This window comes from Aphanomyces astaci (assembly GCF_000520075.1).
Source record: "Aphanomyces astaci strain APO3 unplaced genomic scaffold supercont1.1, whole genome shotgun sequence".
Taxonomy (NCBI): domain Eukaryota; phylum Oomycota; class Saprolegniomycetes; order Saprolegniales; family Verrucalvaceae; genus Aphanomyces; species Aphanomyces astaci.
In genome coordinates, this window is record NW_009798264.1 from 390,803 (window position 1) to 409,899 (window position 19,097).

Sequence of the window (19,097 nt, forward strand, 5' to 3'; positions counted from 1 at the left end):
ACCTTTCTAGGACGTAAGTTTGCTACGAAATCACCTCGTTGGTGATTGCCTATAACGTTATGTCTGCAATAGCCATGGTCTGATTCATCTCAACATCGTCAACTCGTAATGTTCGCCTCACCTTTGAGGTCTGACGTTTTCTAGTGACGAAAAGAATGTCGATGTCTGAGTTTTTATATTTTGACACTTTAACTTTTGTCATGTGCCGTCTTCCCCAGTCCATAAACAGTTTGCTACGCGATGAATAGGTCGCACACGCCGTCTTGAATGGCCACAACAGCCGACTCGTTGGACAGTTGAATCGTGTAATCGGCTAGCCGTGGTGCGAGCGTAGCCAACGCCGCCCGGAGCTCTACGCGACAAGACAGCAGTGTGTGAATTCACTACAAGCAATGAAACCTTGTATTTGTTCGCAAATATACTTGGGGGGGCGTGGGTGATGGCCAAGTCGACGCCGTGGTGCTTCAGTCGGCGACTGAACACGTTGATGCGACCCACAGTTTCAAGGTCGTGCGCACCGTCGTGGATGTTCGACAGGTCCATGACAACCCCGTCCTTGGTGCTGCCTGTCACGTCCATTTCACCCACGTTTACGAACAGTTCGACTTGCTTTTCAATGACATCCCAGTTCACAAAACACACCACTGCTGCGTCCACCCGCACGAAGATCACTTGATCGTTTCGATCGTGGACTGGACGCGTGGCGCCCACGCTGTCGATCCGTGTGACACCGGTGTCAGGGGGGGATATCGCCACACTACGTACTGTTCATTGACAAAAGTCGACAGTGCGACAAGGACCTGAGACAGAGCGCGACAAGGGCGCCGATGAGAATGCCGCCTAGAAACGTACTGATACAGGCTGCAGCCCACAGGCCCAAGCACGAGTACAGTCGACACCGTAGCATCGTCTGGAGCTCGTGTCTGTCCATGAAGGACACGGTCGATACGACGATAATGGCCGCAAGACAAGGCAGCGGAACAAGGACGTACACCTTGGACACCATGACCACGACGAGGACGAAGGTCGTGCAGAGCGTAGTCACCGCCGTGCGACTGTACTTGGCGTTAATGGCTGTGCGGGCCAGACCCCCCGCAGGCGGCAGCGCTCGAAATGATCCGCCGACAACGCACGCGAGTCCGTAAGCAATGAGTTCCTTGTTGGGGTCGACATCGATGGCTTGAACTTTGCTCGTTGGGGTTGTCTACAGTTGCGAACGAACGAACGATGTTTAGATACTTGGTTAAGAAACCTCCACGACATCTCGTGTTTGTATACCAAGGACTGACGATGTCGGGCTCCTTGATTGGCTAACACAATTGTCGACACGTACGACGTCTAGGGTGATCATGGATTCATGATTAGGCTCGATGCACGGCGACGTACCAGCGCTATGATTAAGGCATTCCACAGCAGCGTCATCACTTCTTCGACTTCTTGGCTCACAATGTGGTGAAACGCGTGGCTAAGTGTGAACGATTCGTAGAGCGATTGGTTTCCATGGTGATGTGGATGTGTGGTCGACGACGCATCGTCGGGGAAAGAAACCCACAGTCGCAAGGCGAGTCCGAGCCCACACACGCCAAGGGGGGCAAGGTCGACCGCGCTTAGTGCATTGCTACTGGAACTGACATTCAAAGAACCGGTTGGATATGCGTGTAAGAGGACGGCGGGATCGTTCAGTTTTGACAACGAAGGGCGTACGAGCACGGACTTCCGTTGGCGTATGCCTTCCACAGCCACAAGCAGCACAAGTGAGAACGCACCAAGGGCGCACGCTTCAATGTGCACGGACGGAGCTGTCAACACATCCACGACGCCAACCAGGTGAGGAATGTGCTCAGCCAGAACGAGGAGACTGGCGCCCCAAAGGAACCCCCCCATCGCCGGCCTCGACAATGGCAGGTGAGTCCCCACGCGAAACCAACCCAGCAGAAGCAGCACGACGCCGGACGTGCACGTGATCAATGTTCCCTTGGCCAATCGTTCAAATTCTTGGTCGTCGGGAATGGTTTGCAGCGCGCCTCCCACCGCCCACGTGAGTTCGGCGGCGTTTGCAAACGACACCATGCTCGATGTCCCACAGACGCAATAAATCAGCGGGGCCACGATAGCTGTCCGCAACGTCGTGGACACTGGGACGTGCATGCTGGCTCCAAATGCCAGCTCTTGCGGCAACATCACGGCCACAACCACAATCGCCGCCACCACATCGTGTGCGAGATGGCGTTGCCATTGGTAGCCAGGTAGCCATTCCAAGATCGGCATGCATTCTACAAGGAGCACGCGAACGCGTCGCCCCATCCAAACCCACCACATGTTTGCCCTTGATGGCGAGGTGACCCGGAAATTATCCGGAGACGGCCTTTCGACGAAAGGTCATAATATACTATCTCACTGGCACTTTAGTTGAGGCTACTATGAAGGCGCCTGCGTCCCTTGGAATGCTTCGACAAATCGCCACCTCGTGGTCGCACCAATCGGGGCTCGCAAGCCAAAAATAGCGTCCAGTGATGTGGCGACGACAGTCGAAAGGTCGCGGCATACATTCTTCGTGTAATGCTGTGTTGGCAACCCCCAACCGTCGCCGAGTCGTTTCTTCCACGCTCACTTTTCGATTTCCGCCCAAGAAATCCTATAGAAAAACACCATGGCTGGACGTTGGGTCAAAGCGTTGTTAGGGTTGTCTGCGTTGGCGGTGCTATCTGTGGAAGGCGCGTGTCCGAACAAGTGCTCTGGTCACGGGTCGTGCGGGGCGAACGACATTTGCTCGTGCGAGCAGAACTGGATCAACGCCGACTGTTCGGCCCGCCAATGCCCGTTCACGCGTGCGTGGCAAGACACGGCGAGCTACAACAACGACGCACACTACTACGCTGAATGCGGCAACCGCGGCATCTGCGATCGCTCTACCGGCATCTGCCAGTGCGACGAAACGTTTGTAGGGTCTGGCTGTCGCCGCCTTAAGTGTCCTAGCGACTGCTCGGGCCATGGCAAGTGCCAGTTCATCGAAGACTTGGCCGTGTCCACCGACAAGCGCGTGGGCGGCAACCCACTGTTCATCGACTACACGAGCTGGGACCGCGAAAAGATCCAAGGCTGCCGCTGCGACCCTGGATGGGAAGGCCACAGCTGCAACCGCCGCGTATGCCCCCAGGGGGACGATCCGCTCACGACCGGCCAGTACGACATGCAGCAAGGGATCACCATCACCCATTCCGCTGTGATCAAGTTTGTCATCCGATACGCCGATCCGTACGGTAACCTGTGGACGACGAGCGAAATCACGTCCGGCTTGCCCACCGCGGACGCCACGACGTGCACCAACATCGAAACGGCCCTCCGCCGCATCCCCAACTTTGCCCTGAGCTCGCGCGTGTTGAACTCGAACGAAATCAGCGTCAAGCCCGGCGGAGTCGGCGCGTACACCCGCACGGGCCCCACGACGGGGACGGTGGCGGCGACGGTGGCCGACATCACCACCGCGACCAACTGCATTGTGACGTTCCCGGCGGCGCCTGGTACCACTGGCCTCCAGAGTTTGCTAGAGGTGGACGTGACTCCGTACACCGCTGCCGGAAGCCAGCCCATGTACGTGTTTTCGTATGCATATCTACCGGTAGGTGAAACTCATGCGGATTGATTTGTAGCTCGGCTGGTGGTGGCGCTGCCACAGTCGTTGTGGTCGAGCATATTCCCGGCTCCAACGCTGCCGGTGCGCTTGCCCGACCGCTCACGGAATTGGCCACGTGCTCCAACGTAAGAAAACATATTGCACCCTGGCTTGTGCTTTGAGAGACTGACTTGTGACTACTGTAGCGCGGGGTTTGCAACGCCGAAACGGGGCAATGCCAGTGCTACGCCGGCCACAAGGGCTTGGCATGCGAACTGCAGGAAGCGCTGGTGTAGAAGTAGCCTTAGAGTCAGCAGGGTGATTGTGTTGCATAACGTAGGCATGGTAATGAAACTTGTGTGCTTCTTGCCTCATTTCGCCGTCTTGGCTGCAAGAATACAATTGCCATCGTAAATGTAGTAAGAAAAAGGTAGTTTTTTTTTTCGCTTTTCCAATCTACCGAAAATTTGGTATCAAACGAAATCGTTTTTAAATAGATTTACATTTCAAATCGATTTTAAAAAAGATTTCAAGCCTTCAAAGATTTTTTTAAAACTTTGGACTATCCAATGGCACGATTTCATTCAAAATCGAATTCGCCGCCAACAACAATGCTGCATATGGTTCGTCGAGCGTCGAGTCTGCCGGGCTGTCGACCGACACAGACCATCCTCCGGGCGAATGAGACGAACGGTGGCCATATTGTCGGAACCTTCCGTACTCGGCTCAGTTCATCGTGGGGTAAGGTCCTCACCTCCAAAGTGGTGGTCATCGACGAGAACGACTTGGAGGAGAAGTTTGTCAAAGGCAGCGGCAACGGCGGGCAGAAGATTAACAAAGTTCGCAACTCCGTCTTTCTCAAGCATACACCCACAGGAGTATTCGTGCAATGCCAGAAGACACGATCTCTCGACGACAATCGCCGCGTGGCGCGGAAGCTCCTGCATGCCAAGTTGGACGATTTGGTCAATGGCACAACCAGTAAGCGGAATGTCAAGATCCAACTCGCCCAGAAAAAGAAGGCCAAGAAGAAAGCCAAGTCTAGGCAAAAACACTTGGGGGGCACCGCCAAACAAGCATCGTCGGGCGACGACGAGCTTTTGTCCAATGACGATGTCGACGACGATGACGAAAGTAGCGACGAAGATGACGTTAGCGCTGATAAACCATCGAGCTAATTGGTGGCATTATTTAAAACGACATGTCGTTGGGTTGTTGGGTTTTGTCTGGTTTCTGGCTGCGGCTGCCCTCGGGGGGCAAGTGCAGCGGCTCGAGTTTCAGTTTCCGGCGGTCCCGCTTCACGCCGAGTTTGACGTTGTCCAGCGCGTGCCCCGTGATCGCATGGAGGTGGGCCACCTTGTGCACAAAGAGCAGCCCGCCAAAGTCTCTACACAACACACACACAGTAGCATGTGAATACATGGTTATGACAGTGGGGAGGGTTACGCGAGTTCGGAAGGCAGATGGTCGCTTTGGCCTGCGAACGACGACAGCTCAAACACGTAGTCCGCCAAGTGTCGGATGGATCGAACCAGCGGAGTCGGCAGCGTGAAGGCCGGCACAGTTAGCATACAAATGGCGCGGCGGCGGTGGCGAGCGAGGAGGCCGCGGACAGCTCGGACGAAGATCAGCAACTGCGATTGATGCTCCGAGGTCATGTCCCCACTTATCCACGGAGCGCCAACGTCGGTCAAGACGAAGCGAACGACGTCGTCGCTGTGTTCCAGAGCTTGCTGCATGGTCGCAAAGATGCTGCGATACGCTAACGTGGACGAAGAGTCCAGGAGGACGTGGCAGGTCCGTTTCATAGCGTCCACCATGGGCTTGGACAGGTCAAAGCTGTGACAAAAGCGATTGTCGGTCACTTTGACGTTATGGGGTAGGGTTTCAGCCGCGTATTTCTCATACTGCCACGCAATTGTGAGTGGCGGGGCAGCCGCGCTGGTTTGGGCTACCACCAACGCGGCCTTCAACTGCTTTTGAGCGGTGCTGAGTTCCAGAGGCAGGCTGGCGACGACGGACGCGTCCGTGTAAACGACGTGCTCGTTGGCCAACCCTTCGGCGGCGAAATATCTGGCGAGGTCAGACCCGAACGAGCCAAACACCGACGATTCCACCACAACGATGGACCCGAGGAGGTAGCCACCGCCAACGACTGCGTCAAGCTCGCGCAGTCCACTCGACGTCAACGTCTGGTCATTGATGAATGGTTTGACGCCACGAGAAACTCCGCGTGCGGGCGTCGACGACGAAGTTGTTGAAGGCACGTGTGGTGCCGCGGAGTCAAGACCCACAGCTCGCCGAAAGCTCGACATGTCAAAGGTCAAGAATGCTCGATATCCAATCAAATTGTCGCTGGGAGTGTATTTTAACCAATGAAACGTGAATATCAAAGTTGGCCAATCACCGAGCGAACCAGTTTTGCGATTACCGGTCGCAGCACCTTAACGGCGAGACTACATAGTATCATGGCACTAACCGAGACGGTGGCCATGTTCACAGGCCCACTGCTCGTGATCGTCGGCCTTGTCTTCTTCACTCCATTGGGGTCTCTCTTCAGTGGCACGTCATCTGTGGCGGCGGTAGTGTTCATTGTCGCAATCCTCCTGCTGCAGTTTGTCGTGGTGCGGCGTCCGACCCACAACACGGTGCGCACCACCAAGGAATTGCACGTCCGTCGCAAGATTCAGCATGGTTCGAAGCCCCCATCATCTCCTTACCTTTCACTCTTCATCATGCCATCGTTCTTGTAGCTGGTTCGGGGGTGTTGGTCGTAGTCGGATCGTTTTACGCCAACAGCCTCCAAGGTTTTCCCCTCTCAACCAACGTGACTTTTGTTGATGTGTCTGACTGAGGATGATGCATCTTCTAGTGTCGGTGGTGCTTGCGTGTTCCGCGGTGGCCTTCTACATCGTCGCCCAACTACGCAAACAGAACAATATCGTCAACGACACGTATCTGCATGTGTTTGGTCCCATCCTGCGGCAGCATGAGATTGCCCATCGCCTGCCTGGTACTACTTACACTCATGCCAGCCACCCATTGTTCCTGTTGCTGACGGCGAATGCTTGTGCAGGCGCGTTTTGGTTCCTCCTCGGGTGCAGCATCAGCCTCCTGATCTTCAAGAAGGACGTGGCCCAGCTCAGTGTGTTGCACGTACGAGACTTACCTTCCGTGATCCTGTTGGGGCATACGAACGACCTTGTAGCTATCATTGGGCGACCCGTGCGCGTCATTCTTTGGCCTAACGCTGGGCCACCACACGACCAAACTGGCCAACGGTAAGACGATCGCCGGGGTCGCCGGCTGCTTTGTCGTGTGCTTTGCCACGAGCGTGGCCTTCTTGTCGGTTGTGGATGCATCCGTGGCCCATGTGAGTGGCATCGAGGTACAAAACAATAACCCTTACGTCGGGATATATAGTATGCCTTGCAATATCTAGGTGGGGGTCTGACTTGTGAGCATTCGATAGAAAGCCGTCGTGATGGCGCTATGCGGTGTTGCGGGCACGGTGGGGGAAGTGCTGTATGTGGGCTGTGACGACAATCTGTCTTTGCCATTGGTGTCAGGGCTGTTGATGTCTGTAGTGTGGGTATTCCTTACGTAGGTCATCTCCACCAATGTACAGTAGTTACCAGGCGAAAAAAGGTGTTGGTTTTAGATCTAACGAGCTTACGAATCAATGACAGTATGCTTGATCAAGCAATGCATACTTGAATGCAACCAAGCAAGGGTGTGACGTGTCGATCAGAGAATTGTAGTCTATATTATAATCACGAGATCAGGACAAGGTGTTCCTCACTTCGACGTCGTACTCCCTTTTGTATAGTATAACCATCCTACTTGTGCTCGATATGCGATGTAAGGACAAAAAGACCAACCGCTCGACGTGGACGAGGGCCAGTGAGTATAGTCCAGTTGGTGTTGCAGAATGAAAAAATTGGAATCAATCATTGGCAAGATTGAAAACAGAGTGTGATCTGCGGAAACATGCACGCTAGCAGCTAACTTGAACAATCGAAGTCATGTCGGGCACACAGCAGTAGGTGCACTTGCCCGAGAGCAAGGCAGCCCAGGAGACGACGCCGACGCCAATCAGCAGTCCCCGACCGCACGCCCAGGACACTATCCGCTGCGTTCTATGCCCATTGAACGACTTGAAACATCCCGCGGGTTGTTGGACGAGCGGGGCCATCCATGACCATCTATCTACCACGGTGCAAAATGTACAATGACTCATCGAGTAGCCCATCCACCAAACGAGTGGTGCGCAGCCCCGGGCTGCCTGGGCCACTCACAAAACACCGACATGTATTTTCACAGGATTGGTTTTAAACAACTACAGTACGATGTAATTCGGATTGAAACACATTTATACAATGGTGTATAAAACACATGCGAGAACAACTCCGGAGTAGTGACTATTATTATTAACGTTAGTATTAATAGTATTAATAGTATTCGAATCCGTTACTATGTAACGTTCATGTAACCCACTGCTGTGACCAATGCAACCATACATCGCATACTTGTGATGATGGGGACAGGAGCCGCCAATGCGGCTTCTAACGGGCGCAACGACATGCACACGTGATGCATAACTGAAGCCCACGCACGATCCGATAATATACATGGAGTTGTTTTGATGTCAAGTACAAATGGGGGTGCCTCAAGGTGCTGCTATCATAATGCTATCATATAGGAAGGGTACTTAGTCTGCGGCCAGGTCCTTCTTCGTGCCCGACTTGGTAATGCTCGTGACCGCGGTTGTCGTAGTGGGTGGTTTGATCTTGGTCTTCTTGATGGGCGCAGTCGTCCGAGACTCCTTGGTGGGTTGCGTCGTATTCTGATTCCAATCGCTCTCGTTGACAGTGTTGAATAGATACGATTGGAGCATATACTTGAGGTTGAACCCGACGAGGTTGCTCCAGGCTTCGCCAACGTCTGGCGTGGCTTCAATGTCGAGCCAGAACATGGCCACTTCCACAAACGTGCTGGCATACGCTGAAAAGTGATGCGGCTTCACTTTGGGGATGGTGCGGTGGCGGTGGCCGAGGTTCCGACATCGCTGGATGACCACCGTCTCGGTCATCCCCGAGTCATTCAGGATGAACTTCATGGCCTTGATCAGCACTTCAATGCGCTTTCGAATACCGGGGAAAATGTCTTCAAACCCAGGGTCCCGTTGAAACAACCGGTGGAAAAACTCGTCGTAGAACAGCACGATACCGTCCTTGTTGTAGTGCTTCATCTTGGGCGTCGCGGCTTTGCAGATGAGTTTCCAAGATCGGTTGCATTCTGTCACGTAGTTGACTTGGTATGTTGGGCACATGGGCATGTTGGGGGGCATGTAGTGCTGGTAGTGATCTGCGGACGCCAACGGTCGATTAAACTCGCCCGACCAGTCGGTGTCCGAGTCTGGCCCTACTTTGGCCACTACGGCCAACACGTCGTCGTCCCCACGTGAGCTCCTTCCGCCGCCCCCGATGCTTCGGGATATCATGGAGATGACCGTCCCGGGCTTTATCGTTCGGCGTGTGCTGGACTCGGCTCCACCCATCGCGTTGAATTTTGTGTGGAAGTTGTCAGATCGTCATCGAGCAACCGTTTCAGCCTGTAACCGTTTATGCGTTATATGTCGTCGGTTTCGACCAGCGAAAGCCAAAGAAGAAGCGCATCAACTCAACGACCTTGGGTGTATCATCATGCAATGGGTACTCGGGATTGCCGCCACAGTCCTCTGCGCCTTTGTCAGCGCCATATTCATCCGTCGCCACATCACGCATGTGATCAACCCATTGGCCCAAACCATTTCGATGCGTTGTGCCATTGCGTTGGGACTCTCCAGTGTACTCTTCTTGGCCAAAATGGCGCTCGACACAAACGTGTCACTGCAATTTCAGGCGCTTCAAGTTGCAGTCGAAGCCACCGCCGCCTCCGTCGACTCGATCGTCCTCGTCTCCGCCTACTTTCTCGTGATCGTACAGTTGGGGGGTACCGAAAGAGCCATCGACGTCTTGGCCAAGCACCCCCCCCAGCACTACACCCTCCCCCCCACGCCAGCGTTTGACTCGCCCCGTGACGACGACGCGTCGACGCAAGACTATGACCAAGTTCGTCACGCCCGAGCCACGTACGTGGCCATCCGCCGGGTCGTTCTATGGTTTGCGTTCGTGCATCCGACGTTGGTCACTTTGGGGGCGATCCATGGCGTGGCAGTTCGTAATGACAGCAGCGACAACAACAACCCAACGGACACTGCAATTCGCGTCGTCTTGGCGCTGTGCAACTTGGGAGCGACTGTGCTTGCGGTACTGACTTGGGTGAAACTGGTCAAGGCATTCGATGCCGACATTGCCCCCAAGTTCAAACTCAAAGGCAAAGGAGTGATTGTCCTTGGGTACCTCCTCCTGCGATGCGGTCAGTGGGGCGTGTACGAGGCATGCGTACCCCCCGTTCACCGTCACCAATATGGTTGGTTCTGGACGCTATGTTTGATTCAACTGGCGATCCTCACGGTGGGGTTCTCGCGCGTCTTCGCACCGTCCACGTTCCACGCCATGAGCCATGGCCGCCCGGCCCTCGGGCGAGTGTGGGATGTGTTTCAGCATCCAGTGCCACCGTGTCGCACATTGCACGACACGCTGGCCACAGAATTCGCCGGCGGGGCGAGTACGAAACAAATACACGAATCCAGTGTCGAGTACTAGTCCTGAGTAAAGAATGGACATTTATCGTTGTATACTCGTATTAGTGAGGCTAGATAGAGAAGCATTGGCAATGTGGCCAATGATGATGTGGAGCTAAGTACTACTAGTGGTCGTGAGGCCTTCGCGAGTGAGGCGGAGGATAGGGTGGCGCTCCAGTTGGTTCATTTCCTGGAGGATCTAAGCACGATCAAGATGAGATACTGGGTGAAGAAGGTGAAAGGCCGATATATGTACTGGACCTTGGCAGTGTTGTAGCGAAGCTCATGAAACTTGGCTAGGGACAGCTCCACGGTGTGCTGGCGCCCATTGGACAACTGCATGCGGAGGACCACGCTGGGCTGATAAATGCTCTCCAACGCGCTAGACGCTACATTTATATCCACGCGCCTGGAACAAATGTCAATAGGTGACGATTCTATGGTTTCATGGACTGCACATACCAATCTAGACGATTCAGTCGCGGAATAGCCCTGGATACGGCGGCGTCTGCCAAGATCGACGTGGTGTCGCTGATACTGGACACCACGCGCGGGGGAAGAGCCGATTGTCGAAGGACGGAATCATTCGAAGAAGAAGGGCCGGATAGTAGGCAAGATAACACGGCACGTGATGCGGCAGTCACGGCTTCAATTGCTGGATCGGTCGCCGAGCCTGACGCCTACGTGTCGTTGACGGTTAGAGAGGAGCGGCGACGATGAAAAAGCTAACATGGTGGTACGTGTGGGAAAGGACACTTAGCACGGCACATGCATCGACTTGGGGGTGCGCTGCCAAGCTTTCGGCGAGTCCATTTACCGCATGAACGAGCTCGACTGCAAAACTCATGCTTTGTTTGGGCTTTGGCAACAGAATCTTTTGAACAATATCCGAATAAAGCATTATCCGGAATAAACAAATGTATTTCGGGCTCGCCGCTTGTTCGCAATCGAGGCCCGCACGGAATCGCTGCCACGTCGGACCAACGCGGGGGGATCCTTCTCCTTCACCCCATGGGACACCTTCCACTCGTTAAAGTTCTCCAGCTCAGACCCGATGCTTTCGTTGTCTCTCAGCGTGATGTTGCTCACGTTTTCGTCCGACCGGCAGCCTTCGTCGATCACAAGTTGATGAGTCACTGCGTGGCGGAACAGCGCCTTCCCATTCTACTTGCATCATGTACGGCTCATCACCCAGCAGCCATGTAGGCATATTACCTGGCTAAGTTGGCGAGTCCGCGCTTCGTTCGAGCCAGCACTCAAAGCGACGTCGCCAACGACCGAGTTGGCTGTCGAACGTCGTGCGCTCATTCCAAGTTTGCTTGCAATCTTTGGGCAGTCGTCCGTATAACAAGGCGAAGTCGTCGGATAGATTATCCGGATATCTAAAACCTGAAACGGCGCGACAGACGGACGATACCACATTACGATGGACATTTGTAGGCAAGAAGGCCATCTGACTTGGAATGATTTGCGTCGCCGATCGACAAGGAACGCCGACAGTGGACCAAGTCCATTGGGGATGCCAAGGACAAAAACGTATTATATCTGCATCAATATCAAGCACGCCACGACGTTGGTTTACTTCTTTTTCTTTCCGCCCTTCTTCTTTTTCTTCTTCTTCTCCAGCTCCAATTGTGCCGCGCGTTCCGCCGCTTTTCTGTCGGAGATCTGGCGCTGTCGGTCCTCCTCTTCCTTGAGTTTCCGCTGCCGCTCTGCTTCGATGCGATCGCGTTCGCATTGCCGTTCCACACGTCGCTCTTCCAGCCATTGCTCCTATAAGGATACCGCACCACTCGTCAGAGTCCAACTAATGACGACGTCCACGGCACATGCCAGCATTGGTGTCGTACGTGTTCTTTTTGCTTGCGCTCTTCTTCATGCTGCTTCCGCGCACGCTCGGCGGCCTCGATCTGACCTTTTTTCATCTCGCCTTTCTTGCGCTGCACGGCGTCGTACCGCTCCAAGTTGTCGGCCAGCGATTTCGAAATCGCCATCGCGTCATTCAGCGCCACCTTGTTGTTCCCGATGTCGAGGCACAACATGGTCTTATTCTCGGACATGCCCTTCGCCAGCGCCTAGCCATGCACCCGCGCGGTTAATATATGGTCACGTCGGCTGGCTACACCAACCCCCATCATACGAATCCACATGATTGCTGTACCTTGCCACCTTCGATGCCGAGCCTCGTGCGCCACAAGTTCAAACTGGTCAGTGTACTGTTGGTCGTGAGCATGGTACCCAAGGCAGCAATGCCAGAGTAATCATTGTCGTCGTTTGTGAGGGGGTTGCTTTCCAAACTCAAGTACGTCAAGCCTGCAAACGCAACACAAACACATGAGGTAAAAAACACCAACGACCATCCTTTGCACCAGCATTGGTGGTCAATGCGGCCGCGAACTCCTTGACCGTGGCCGGGCCAAAGTTGTTGCCTTCGACTTCGAGCTTCACCAGTGTGTTGTTACGACGAAGGACGTTGGCCAAGGCCTAGAGTGTTTACTATCTTTCAAGACATTTGAACAATAAGAGTAGTATACCTTGCCCGCCATGTCGTTCAGGTGATTCCCGCTCAAGTTGAGCGCACGAAGACCCAGGTTGAATTGAAGCACCTTGGACAGCGCCCGGGTGGCGACAGAGTTGATTCGAAGCAGCGCCTCGACGGGGGTTGTGTTGGCTTTGACCAGGTCAAGCCACACTTCCAACTTGGGGTTGCCAGCTAACTCGTCAATCTCTTCTCGAAGCTCCGTGTCCATCTGCTCCCGTTTGCGTTTGATCGTTTCGCGGAGGTAGCTTTTGGCTGCCATCTAACCAGCACGATCCATGAACGGGTGATTTGTTGAAAGGACACCGACTTGGATCTTTTGCTTCATGCGGGAATCGCGCTCCGACACATGTTCGCGGTCGAATTCTTCTTGCAAGCGCAACGCGTCGTCGTTGAAAAAACCTTTGGGTTGAATGCCACGATCAATCAGCTACACACGACACTAAGTGCATTCTGTGACCAAGAAGAAGCCACAGACAATATACTAACTTCGCGACGCAGGTCGTTCTGGCCGAGTGAAAACGCGTCTGTGGGCGCGCTGTCGTCTGGGGTGACATGGCTCATGATGGCTTCTTTCTCATCCGTCGGGAGCTTGTCCAAATCGATGTCCAACACATCGTCGTCGTCAAAGTTCTGCGTCGGATCCATCATCATGGTCGGCAACCAACTTTGGAAACCAAACCGCCGCCTCGAGCAGGCGCGATCTTTCTGTGCATGCTATTGGCTAAATTTCCATGAGTTTCAACCAGTTGCTGACCCAGTTCAATGTAGCTACCGGTAATGACAACAAATCCCTTCTTGGACATGCGACAGGCTGCGATTGCCTGAACCTGCTGCCACGGTCCGTCCTTTGTTCGGTCTACATACTGTAGCTTTATATGTTGCTTTCATCAGGGAAGTGAATTCCTGTCAATTGGACAACCGAAAAAGGTGCAATATGGTAAATCGTCGTCGCAAACTTCGGGTTGACGTCGAAGTAGTCTAGTTCTGGTTTACTGACATCCACATCCCACTGTTTTGCGCCTGCACGTGCCTGCATGCCACCATGCCATCACCACATGGACGCTGGGATTTCACGTCCTTGTTGGGGCTGGCGTTGTGCTTGACGTCAGTTTGGAACTTTCCACATGCAGCAGCAACAAGACGGCCCGTACCTCCTCCCATCGATCGCGGGTGGACACGGCGTGGCGCTGTGCGCGCACACCAACTGCCGACGGTTTGCCAAGATCCACGGCGTCTGCATCCTTCACAGCCGTGTGATCGTGCGCCCGACATCGCCTCCCCAAAGCCACTCCAATCGCTCGCGCATGCTGCCTAACGCCCACGAGAAGCGCCGAAACCACAACCGCCGGTGTCGCATTGAACAGTGCCGGTCTTACGCGCGGGGTGGCGGCTACTGCACCCGACATGGTGGTGGACGAAAGTGCAGCGTTCCAGGCTGCACCACGTCGTCGCAAACAGGAGGTTACTGCCGGCAACACGGCGGTGGCTCCAAGTGCCGGGAGCCAACGTGCCGCCAGTTCGCGCGCGTGGGGGGACGCTGTCTCATCCATCGAGACAGCCACGAGGACGAATCATCGTCTGTGGGGGAAGTACAGCTGTAGTTGTTAGTTATCAATGTCGTATGTATGAGTGAACATTGTACTGTGGGCGGCTTTACAATGAATTGTAACTACTAAACACATCGCAGGCACGTACTCTCACGCAAGAAAGTGCGGGCCCACCGGGACTGTACATAACGTTACCGGTAAGTACTTAACTACATGTACCGGTACAAGGTGAGCGCATTTCCCCTTGTAGAACACATGAATCGGTGGATGGGCTGATTGGCTGCAAACAGCCAGGTCAGGGTACTGTAAGTTCCAGTGAGCTGACGTATCGTTCTCAAAGTTCCACGGGTACTAACTACAAGTACTAGTAGTACCAGTACAGTTTCTAATGTGTAGTGCCCGTCTATGCAGTTTGTAACTCGGCACAGGCAAAGGCACGACTACAATGATCTCAAGAGACCCGAGGCAGACCAGGCCACCATGTTTGTAGATGTCCAATTTGTAGCAGAATTCCATATGGTTGAAAGAAGTGCCCAACTTCCATGCTAATTAATTACTGCATGTTTTGAGGTCCAAATACATCTCACTTTGCTCTTTCATTGATCGTACAGTTAATATGACGTTCACAAGTGCTGATTGACCATTGTGCTTGAACATTCGTTGTGAGTGTCGCTGCGCATGTGACGCCAAATCAAATGTGACGCCGACGCTGTCTCTTGCATGGTCGAAGCAACAAGTCGAAGTACACCTATCAAAACGCCAGAAAATCGATATTTTTATACCATTTCACGAAAACACATAAAATGTAAAAATCACAATGGAAATCCTGCAATGTGATTGGTCCATTTTGAAGCACTGGTTGGCGCAACCAACGTCGACACCAATAAATGTTGGCTGCATCGATCGGCGCAGTGCGACGGGCGGTTCCACAGTCCAAATGGCGGCGTGCAACCACCGTGATGGACATATCAACGACCCGAGTATCTCACCTTCACATGAGCCCAGATGACCCCGAAGCCACGACCAAGAAGGACCGCGCGTCCAACGACAAGATGCTCCAGGTCCTCACCTTGCCGAACGCCATCACGATGACCCGTATCGCATGCACGCCATATCTGGGCCACTTGATCATGCAGGGCGAGTACAAGTTTGCCGTCGGAGGTACGTCTCCATGTTCGTCGACCATTGCTTCGCTCACTCACTCGCTTGCGTACGTAGTACTGGCCGTGGCATCCGTGTCCGACTGGTTGGACGGGTACTTGGCTCGAAAACTCGACCAACGGGTATCTTGTCATGATAGATTCTATCGTCACCGTCGGGTCGTCACCATGCCATAGACGGTGGTGGGTACCTTTCTCGACCCCCTCGCGGACAAGTTCATGGTCGGGACGTTGTGCGTGAGCCTCGGCTACGTGCAGCTGCTGCCCCTACCGCTGGTCGTGGTCATCTTCGGACGCGACCTGCTCTTGATCGGCGGCACTTTGCTGTACCGCCATCGCACGCGGAAATCCTCTTCGGACTTTTTCCAAACCAACAACGCGTTCGAAGTCGAGCCGACGTTGACGTCCAAAGTGAACACGGCGCTGCAGTTCACCACCCTCGGCGGCGCACTTCTCCAGGCGGCATGCCCCATCCCTGGCAGTGACGTGGCGCTCCATTGTCTCTTGTACGTCTGTTCGATCTCTGATGTTTTTTGCTGCTGTTGTGTGACGCTCTTGGGGACACCTACTTAGTGCGGGCGTGACCATGTCCACATTTGCTTCTGGCTTTGGATACCTCTCAGCGTGGCGGAATCGCGAAGGCATGTTCCGTCATTTGCCCAAGTAGTGACGTGGCAACGCGGACGCCAACTGACCAATATGTTAGTCACTAGATAACGATAGGCAACTAATACTAGTATAACACACAAACACCTGCTAGCTACTGTATCACTTGCCCCAATCTAAAATGCCAAAGTGCTCGGCTCAAGTCACGTGACACGTATAGCAAGCCTAGAATCTGAAGGTACATAACGTTAGTGTACAGTTCCGCGAGTTACAACAATGCAATCGTGTCTGTGATGCGGTGAGCGGGGGGGTTAGAAGATCTCTTATCCAAGTAATTATTGTATTAATGCAATTGTCAATGACGTAGGGCGGCTACTATTTCTCTACTTGACATCGTTTGACAGTGTCACACGCGTCTTGAACGCGTGCCACCGGCACGTTGCGTAGCCAAAGTAGTCAAAGTCGATGGTGGACTGCGTGGCTTGGATAAAGCCCCAGAGGGCCCAAAACAAGTGCGTGGCGTTCGCGTACACGTTGGCTTCGTGTCTTAGCTGGTCCACGTGTGCGTCTGCCACGTCATCGCAGGTCGCCGACTGGGACGACAAGTAGGCGCGGCAGAAGCGCCGCTGGTCCGCCGCCGTCGGGTACTTGGCAAAGTCGCCCAAGTGGGGCGCGTCGCCGTGGTAGTTGTAGCACCATTCCGAAAAGTGGTTGCCGATGTCGTACCCTCGGGGGTTGTAGTGGCTGTACTCAAAGTCAATCAGGACAGCATCTTCGCCGTCTTTGTCTTGTCCAGTGCTAGTCGAGAGCATGATGTTGCCGTACTGCAAATCGTTGTGGCAAAACACGACGGGGGAGTCCACGGTCGCCAGCAGCGCCTCCAGCGCGGCAATGTCCGCCGCCATGGCGTCCACGTCAGGAAACTGCCGATGGGTCGTCGCATACGCGGCCTGGGCGTCCTTGAATAGCTTGCGGATGCTCGCGAGGATGCGTGGCTTGCGGTCCATGTCAACTTGGGTCGTGTGGAACACGGCCATCTTCGCAGCGATCATTTCCGAGAGCTCTGGGCGTCGGATGTCTTCTGCAGTGCACGTACGGCCCTCGATCATGCGCTCGAAGCGGCCGTTTTGGAACTCCCCGACCAACCCAATGCCAAGGTTTAACAGGGACAGTTCCTTAAACACGAGGATCTCTTCTTGGCGGGAGAAGAATGCTTCCGTGCCGGCCCCGTACAGACGAAGCAGCACTCGGTCTTCGGGCGCGGACTTCTTGTGGCAGGTGAAGATCACGTTGGTCATGGCACCAGTCAAGTGCGTGAGCACCAAGTCGTCGACATTGATGTCGTCGTAGCCGGCAACTCGTGCTCGCAAGGCAACGCAGACGTCGTCGGCGAGTTGCTGCATCTCGCTGGCGTCGGCGTTTTCCAAACTGAGCGGCACGTGGACCAAGAGTGGGGTTGTGGCGACGTCGATCGAGGGCGTTGCGAGGGTAGTGGGTGAAGAAGCAGCCGACGTCGTAGCTGGTTTCTGGTTAGAGTTGCCCATCTTCGTGTTCTTGACTGCACTGGAAATGTTGAAATGTGAACTCTCGGTGACCATGTCGACGACGCTGCCACCTGAAAGGGAGCGACCCGACGACCAACATAAGGATATCATGTCCAGTTGCTTACAAATTCGCTATGCCACTGAAAATATTGATGTTTCATTGATCGATGAACTTGGTCGTGGGCCACTCCCATAGATTTATCAAGTTTAATCACGAATGAGATTGAATACAAAAATATAATCTTGTATTCTGTCCCTCTAAGGAGTCACGTTATAGCAACGACACCACACCACGTGACCCTCTGTCCGAGTAAATCATAGCCAACAGCAGGACACTCAGCTCGTAGCACGACCAATGATTTCATTGTTTCACGTCGAGCCGCCTAGGAAGTACCGGTACTGTACGAACTTTGAAGGTGCTAACGTTAAGGGTACAGAACGGGGTGGTCAGTAGTCATCACATCTTAATTGAGGATCTTGACGGTGCTGGGACGATGACCAGCAGCAAACAATGTGCGATTTGACCATCACGAGAGTGTGACTGTTGGACGTGTGTCCCACTTATGGCCCAGACCCTTTTCAACTCGATACGATGTGAATTGGATGGTTGGTACCTCGAGTCCTCAGTGAAGTACAGTAACGTTAAGTTGGGAAAATATTGCACATACCGGTAATCCAGAAAATGACATGAAATATGGGCGAAAATAACGGCATCGTAGTGCACAACGCATTATATTTTCGATTTGTTGAAAACGAATTGGCCAGGATTTAATTAATTTCACTTACAAATGCCTAGTGATTAAATTTGAGAAACTATTTGTTCAAGCAAATAGGGAAAACGTAATGCATATTGCACTACGTTTCATTGGGCCAATCACATCGCTAGAAAATAGGTATTTTCATGCATCGCGTTTGATCTTCAAGCTTTCAAGACGATACTTGTTTGATGACGTACTACTAGTACGCCATCGTTCTGAGCTTACCTGGCGCTCGCGCTTCGGCTCTCCGTGACTACCACGCCACCGCTACGTTGGAGCTTGCGCACTCGATTCATCCTCCTAAGCGTACGATTCGTACGCTTAGGAGGACGTACAGTAGTACGGGACGACCCCAGAACCTGGCTACACTACCACGACCACCACCGCCATTCCTGCGGCCACGGCATATGCTCGCCAAATAATGCATACAACCCACACCCACCCATCCTGCCTAACCAACTCCTGTTACCTCAACTTCTACTCTCGTAGCATGGCACGGCAACAGCTACCTTGCAATCACCACCATACAGCTCCACTGTCGAGATCAGGAGTAGACATAGTAATGAACCCCAGTCACGGCCTCTGGAGCCCCAGCAGTCACAACTACCGGGGAACGGTAGTTGTGACTTTGACTATCGC

General features: G+C 53.7%; 12 protein-coding genes across 18 annotated transcripts; 6 read left to right on the plus strand and 6 right to left on the minus strand.

Moving 5' to 3' along the window:
* Positions 1-156: 156 nt before the first annotated feature.
* On the minus strand, positions 157-2,378 carry H257_00140 (hypothetical protein). Of its 5 annotated transcripts, none has more exons than XM_009822683.1 (5): positions 1,387-2,378; positions 1,279-1,338; positions 853-1,204; positions 423-764; positions 157-352 (listed from the first exon to the last, which is right to left on the minus strand). In XM_009822683.1, the coding sequence occupies exons 1-5, from the start codon at positions 2,317-2,319 to the stop codon at positions 234-236; spliced, it is 1,806 nt and encodes a 601-aa protein (XP_009820985.1). In that variant the 5' UTR covers positions 2,320-2,378; the 3' UTR covers positions 157-233. The 5 variants fall into 5 exon arrangements, with proteins under 5 accessions (XP_009820985.1, XP_009820984.1, XP_009820986.1 ...); XM_009822682.1 differs by having other exon boundaries at positions 423-757; positions 801-1,204; XM_009822684.1 differs by lacking the exon at positions 1,279-1,338 and having other exon boundaries at positions 423-757; positions 801-1,204.
* Positions 2,379-2,571: 193 nt separating this feature from the next.
* Positions 2,572-3,987, plus strand: H257_00141 (hypothetical protein). The gene is made up of 3 exons (XM_009822687.1): positions 2,572-3,591; positions 3,651-3,759; positions 3,820-3,987. Exons 1-3 carry the CDS (start codon positions 2,651-2,653, stop codon positions 3,907-3,909), a joined length of 1,140 nt encoding a protein of 379 aa, XP_009820989.1. The 5' UTR covers positions 2,572-2,650; the 3' UTR covers positions 3,910-3,987.
* Positions 3,988-4,210: 223 nt separating this feature from the next.
* On the minus strand, positions 4,211-5,934 carry H257_00142 (hypothetical protein). Its single transcript, XM_009822688.1, has 2 exons — positions 5,060-5,934; positions 4,211-5,000 (listed from the first exon to the last, which is right to left on the minus strand). Exons 1-2 carry the CDS (start codon positions 5,926-5,928, stop codon positions 4,805-4,807), a joined length of 1,065 nt encoding a protein of 354 aa, XP_009820990.1. The 5' UTR covers positions 5,929-5,934; the 3' UTR covers positions 4,211-4,804.
* On the plus strand, positions 4,225-4,791 carry H257_00143 (hypothetical protein; the record flags this gene model as incomplete). Its single annotated transcript, XM_009822689.1, has 1 exon — positions 4,225-4,791. One exon carries the CDS (start codon positions 4,225-4,227, stop codon positions 4,789-4,791), a length of 567 nt encoding a protein of 188 aa, XP_009820991.1.
* Positions 5,935-6,043: 109 nt separating the features above from the next.
* H257_00144 lies at positions 6,044-7,370 on the plus strand. 2 transcript variants are annotated; one of them, XM_009822690.1, is made up of 6 exons: positions 6,044-6,307; positions 6,367-6,420; positions 6,486-6,626; positions 6,690-6,769; positions 6,822-7,001; positions 7,086-7,370. In XM_009822690.1, the coding sequence occupies exons 1-6, from the start codon at positions 6,082-6,084 to the stop codon at positions 7,218-7,220; spliced, it is 816 nt and encodes a 271-aa protein (XP_009820992.1). In that variant the 5' UTR covers positions 6,044-6,081; the 3' UTR covers positions 7,221-7,370. The 2 variants fall into 2 exon arrangements, with proteins under 2 accessions (XP_009820992.1, XP_009820993.1); XM_009822691.1 differs by having other exon boundaries at positions 6,690-7,001.
* An 863-nt stretch (positions 7,371-8,233) lies between these two features.
* H257_00145 (hypothetical protein) lies at positions 8,234-9,187 on the minus strand. The gene has a single exon (XM_009822692.1). It carries the CDS (start codon positions 9,171-9,173, stop codon positions 8,325-8,327), a length of 849 nt encoding a protein of 282 aa, XP_009820994.1. The 5' UTR covers positions 9,174-9,187; the 3' UTR covers positions 8,234-8,324.
* An 80-nt stretch (positions 9,188-9,267) lies between these two features.
* H257_00146 lies at positions 9,268-11,743 on the minus strand. 2 transcript variants are annotated; one of them, XM_009822694.1, is made up of 5 exons: positions 11,517-11,743; positions 11,032-11,465; positions 10,764-10,981; positions 10,563-10,710; positions 9,268-10,500 (listed from the first exon to the last, which is right to left on the minus strand). In XM_009822694.1, exons 2-5 carry the CDS (start codon positions 11,200-11,202, stop codon positions 10,417-10,419), a joined length of 621 nt encoding a protein of 206 aa, XP_009820996.1. In that variant the 5' UTR covers positions 11,203-11,465; positions 11,517-11,743; the 3' UTR covers positions 9,268-10,416. The 2 variants fall into 2 exon arrangements, with proteins under 2 accessions (XP_009820996.1, XP_009820995.1); XM_009822693.1 differs by having other exon boundaries at positions 11,032-11,743.
* Positions 9,319-10,323, plus strand: H257_00147 (hypothetical protein; the record flags this gene model as incomplete). Its single annotated transcript, XM_009822695.1, has 1 exon — positions 9,319-10,323. The coding sequence occupies one exon, from the start codon at positions 9,319-9,321 to the stop codon at positions 10,321-10,323; it is 1,005 nt and encodes a 334-aa protein (XP_009820997.1).
* H257_00148 (hypothetical protein) lies at positions 11,738-13,542 on the minus strand. Its single transcript, XM_009822696.1, has 7 exons — positions 13,330-13,542; positions 13,151-13,270; positions 12,836-13,102; positions 12,671-12,785; positions 12,463-12,614; positions 12,152-12,376; positions 11,738-12,074 (listed from the first exon to the last, which is right to left on the minus strand). The coding sequence occupies exons 1-7, from the start codon at positions 13,492-13,494 to the stop codon at positions 11,880-11,882; spliced, it is 1,239 nt and encodes a 412-aa protein (XP_009820998.1). The 5' UTR covers positions 13,495-13,542; the 3' UTR covers positions 11,738-11,879.
* A 248-nt stretch (positions 13,543-13,790) lies between these two features.
* Positions 13,791-14,495, plus strand: H257_00149 (hypothetical protein). The gene has a single exon (XM_009822697.1). The coding sequence runs from the start codon at positions 13,968-13,970 to the stop codon at positions 14,442-14,444; it is 477 nt and encodes a 158-aa protein (XP_009820999.1). The 5' UTR covers positions 13,791-13,967; the 3' UTR covers positions 14,445-14,495.
* Positions 14,496-15,279: 784 nt separating this feature from the next.
* H257_00150 (CDP-diacylglycerol-glycerol-3-phosphate 3-phosphatidyltransferase) lies at positions 15,280-16,310 on the plus strand. The gene is made up of 4 exons (XM_009822698.1): positions 15,280-15,551; positions 15,609-15,673; positions 15,728-16,056; positions 16,124-16,310. Exons 1-4 carry the CDS (start codon positions 15,350-15,352, stop codon positions 16,215-16,217), a joined length of 690 nt encoding a protein of 229 aa, XP_009821000.1. The 5' UTR covers positions 15,280-15,349; the 3' UTR covers positions 16,218-16,310.
* A 166-nt stretch (positions 16,311-16,476) lies between these two features.
* H257_00151 (hypothetical protein) lies at positions 16,477-17,754 on the minus strand (the record flags this gene model as incomplete). The annotated part of the gene is made up of 1 exon (XM_009822699.1): positions 16,477-17,754. The coding sequence occupies one exon, from the start codon at positions 17,752-17,754 to the stop codon at positions 16,540-16,542; it is 1,215 nt and encodes a 404-aa protein (XP_009821001.1). The 3' UTR covers positions 16,477-16,539.
* Between the last annotated feature and the right edge of the window lie 1,343 nt (positions 17,755-19,097).

Excerpts from the sequence above, each read along its gene's own strand:
- H257_00145 (XM_009822692.1), bottom strand. The coding sequence starts at position 9,173 with ATGGGTGGAGCCGAGTCCAGCACACGCCGAACGATAAAGCCCGGGACG.
- H257_00144 (XM_009822690.1), top strand. The coding sequence starts at position 6,082 with ATGGCACTAACCGAGACGGTGGCCATGTTCACAGGCCCACTGCTCGTG. Across the intron at positions 6,308-6,366 it reads CCGTCGCAAGATTCAGCATG|CTGGTTCGGGGGTGTTGGTC; the intron begins GTTCGAAGCCCC and ends TCGTTCTTGTAG. Across the intron at positions 6,421-6,485 it reads TTACGCCAACAGCCTCCAAG|TGTCGGTGGTGCTTGCGTGT; the intron begins GTTTTCCCCTCT and ends TGCATCTTCTAG.
- H257_00148 (XM_009822696.1), bottom strand. The coding sequence starts at position 13,494 with ATGATGATGGATCCGACGCAGAACTTTGACGACGACGATGTGTTGGAC. Across the intron at positions 12,786-12,835 it reads TGAACGACATGGCGGGCAAG|GCCTTGGCCAACGTCCTTCG; the intron begins GTATACTACTCT and ends TAAACACTCTAG. Across the intron at positions 12,075-12,151 it reads AGCGCAAGCAAAAAGAACAC|GAGCAATGGCTGGAAGAGCG; the intron begins GTACGACACCAA and ends GTATCCTTATAG.
- H257_00140 (XM_009822682.1), bottom strand. The coding sequence starts at position 2,319 with ATGTGGTGGGTTTGGATGGGGCGACGCGTTCGCGTGCTCCTTGTAGAA. Across the intron at positions 1,339-1,386 it reads ATGCCTTAATCATAGCGCTG|ACGTCGTACGTGTCGACAAT; the intron begins GTACGTCGCCGT and ends TGATCACCCTAG. Across the intron at positions 353-422 it reads CATCACCCACGCCCCCCCAA|AGCTCCGGGCGGCGTTGGCT; the intron begins GTATATTTGCGA and ends CTTGTCGCGTAG.
- H257_00149 (XM_009822697.1), top strand. The coding sequence starts at position 13,968 with ATGCAGCAGCAACAAGACGGCCCGTACCTCCTCCCATCGATCGCGGGT.
- H257_00146 (XM_009822694.1), bottom strand. The coding sequence starts at position 11,202 with ATGCTTTATTCGGATATTGTTCAAAAGATTCTGTTGCCAAAGCCCAAA. Across the intron at positions 10,982-11,031 it reads TTTCCCACACGTACCACCAT|GCGTCAGGCTCGGCGACCGA; the intron begins GTTAGCTTTTTC and ends AACGACACGTAG. Across the intron at positions 10,711-10,763 it reads CGACTGAATCGTCTAGATTG|GCGCGTGGATATAAATGTAG; the intron begins GTATGTGCAGTC and ends CATTTGTTCCAG.
- H257_00142 (XM_009822688.1), bottom strand. The coding sequence starts at position 5,928 with ATGTCGAGCTTTCGGCGAGCTGTGGGTCTTGACTCCGCGGCACCACAC. Across the intron at positions 5,001-5,059 it reads CATCTGCCTTCCGAACTCGC|AGACTTTGGCGGGCTGCTCT; the intron begins GTAACCCTCCCC and ends TGTGTTGTGTAG.
- H257_00141 (XM_009822687.1), top strand. The coding sequence starts at position 2,651 with ATGGCTGGACGTTGGGTCAAAGCGTTGTTAGGGTTGTCTGCGTTGGCG. Across the intron at positions 3,592-3,650 it reads GCTGCCGGAAGCCAGCCCAT|CTCGGCTGGTGGTGGCGCTG; the intron begins GTACGTGTTTTC and ends ATTGATTTGTAG. Across the intron at positions 3,760-3,819 it reads AATTGGCCACGTGCTCCAAC|CGCGGGGTTTGCAACGCCGA; the intron begins GTAAGAAAACAT and ends TGACTACTGTAG.
- H257_00150 (XM_009822698.1), top strand. The coding sequence starts at position 15,350 with ATGGACATATCAACGACCCGAGTATCTCACCTTCACATGAGCCCAGAT. Across the intron at positions 15,552-15,608 it reads GTACAAGTTTGCCGTCGGAG|TACTGGCCGTGGCATCCGTG; the intron begins GTACGTCTCCAT and ends TTGCGTACGTAG. Across the intron at positions 15,674-15,727 it reads CTCGAAAACTCGACCAACGG|ACGGTGGTGGGTACCTTTCT; the intron begins GTATCTTGTCAT and ends ACCATGCCATAG.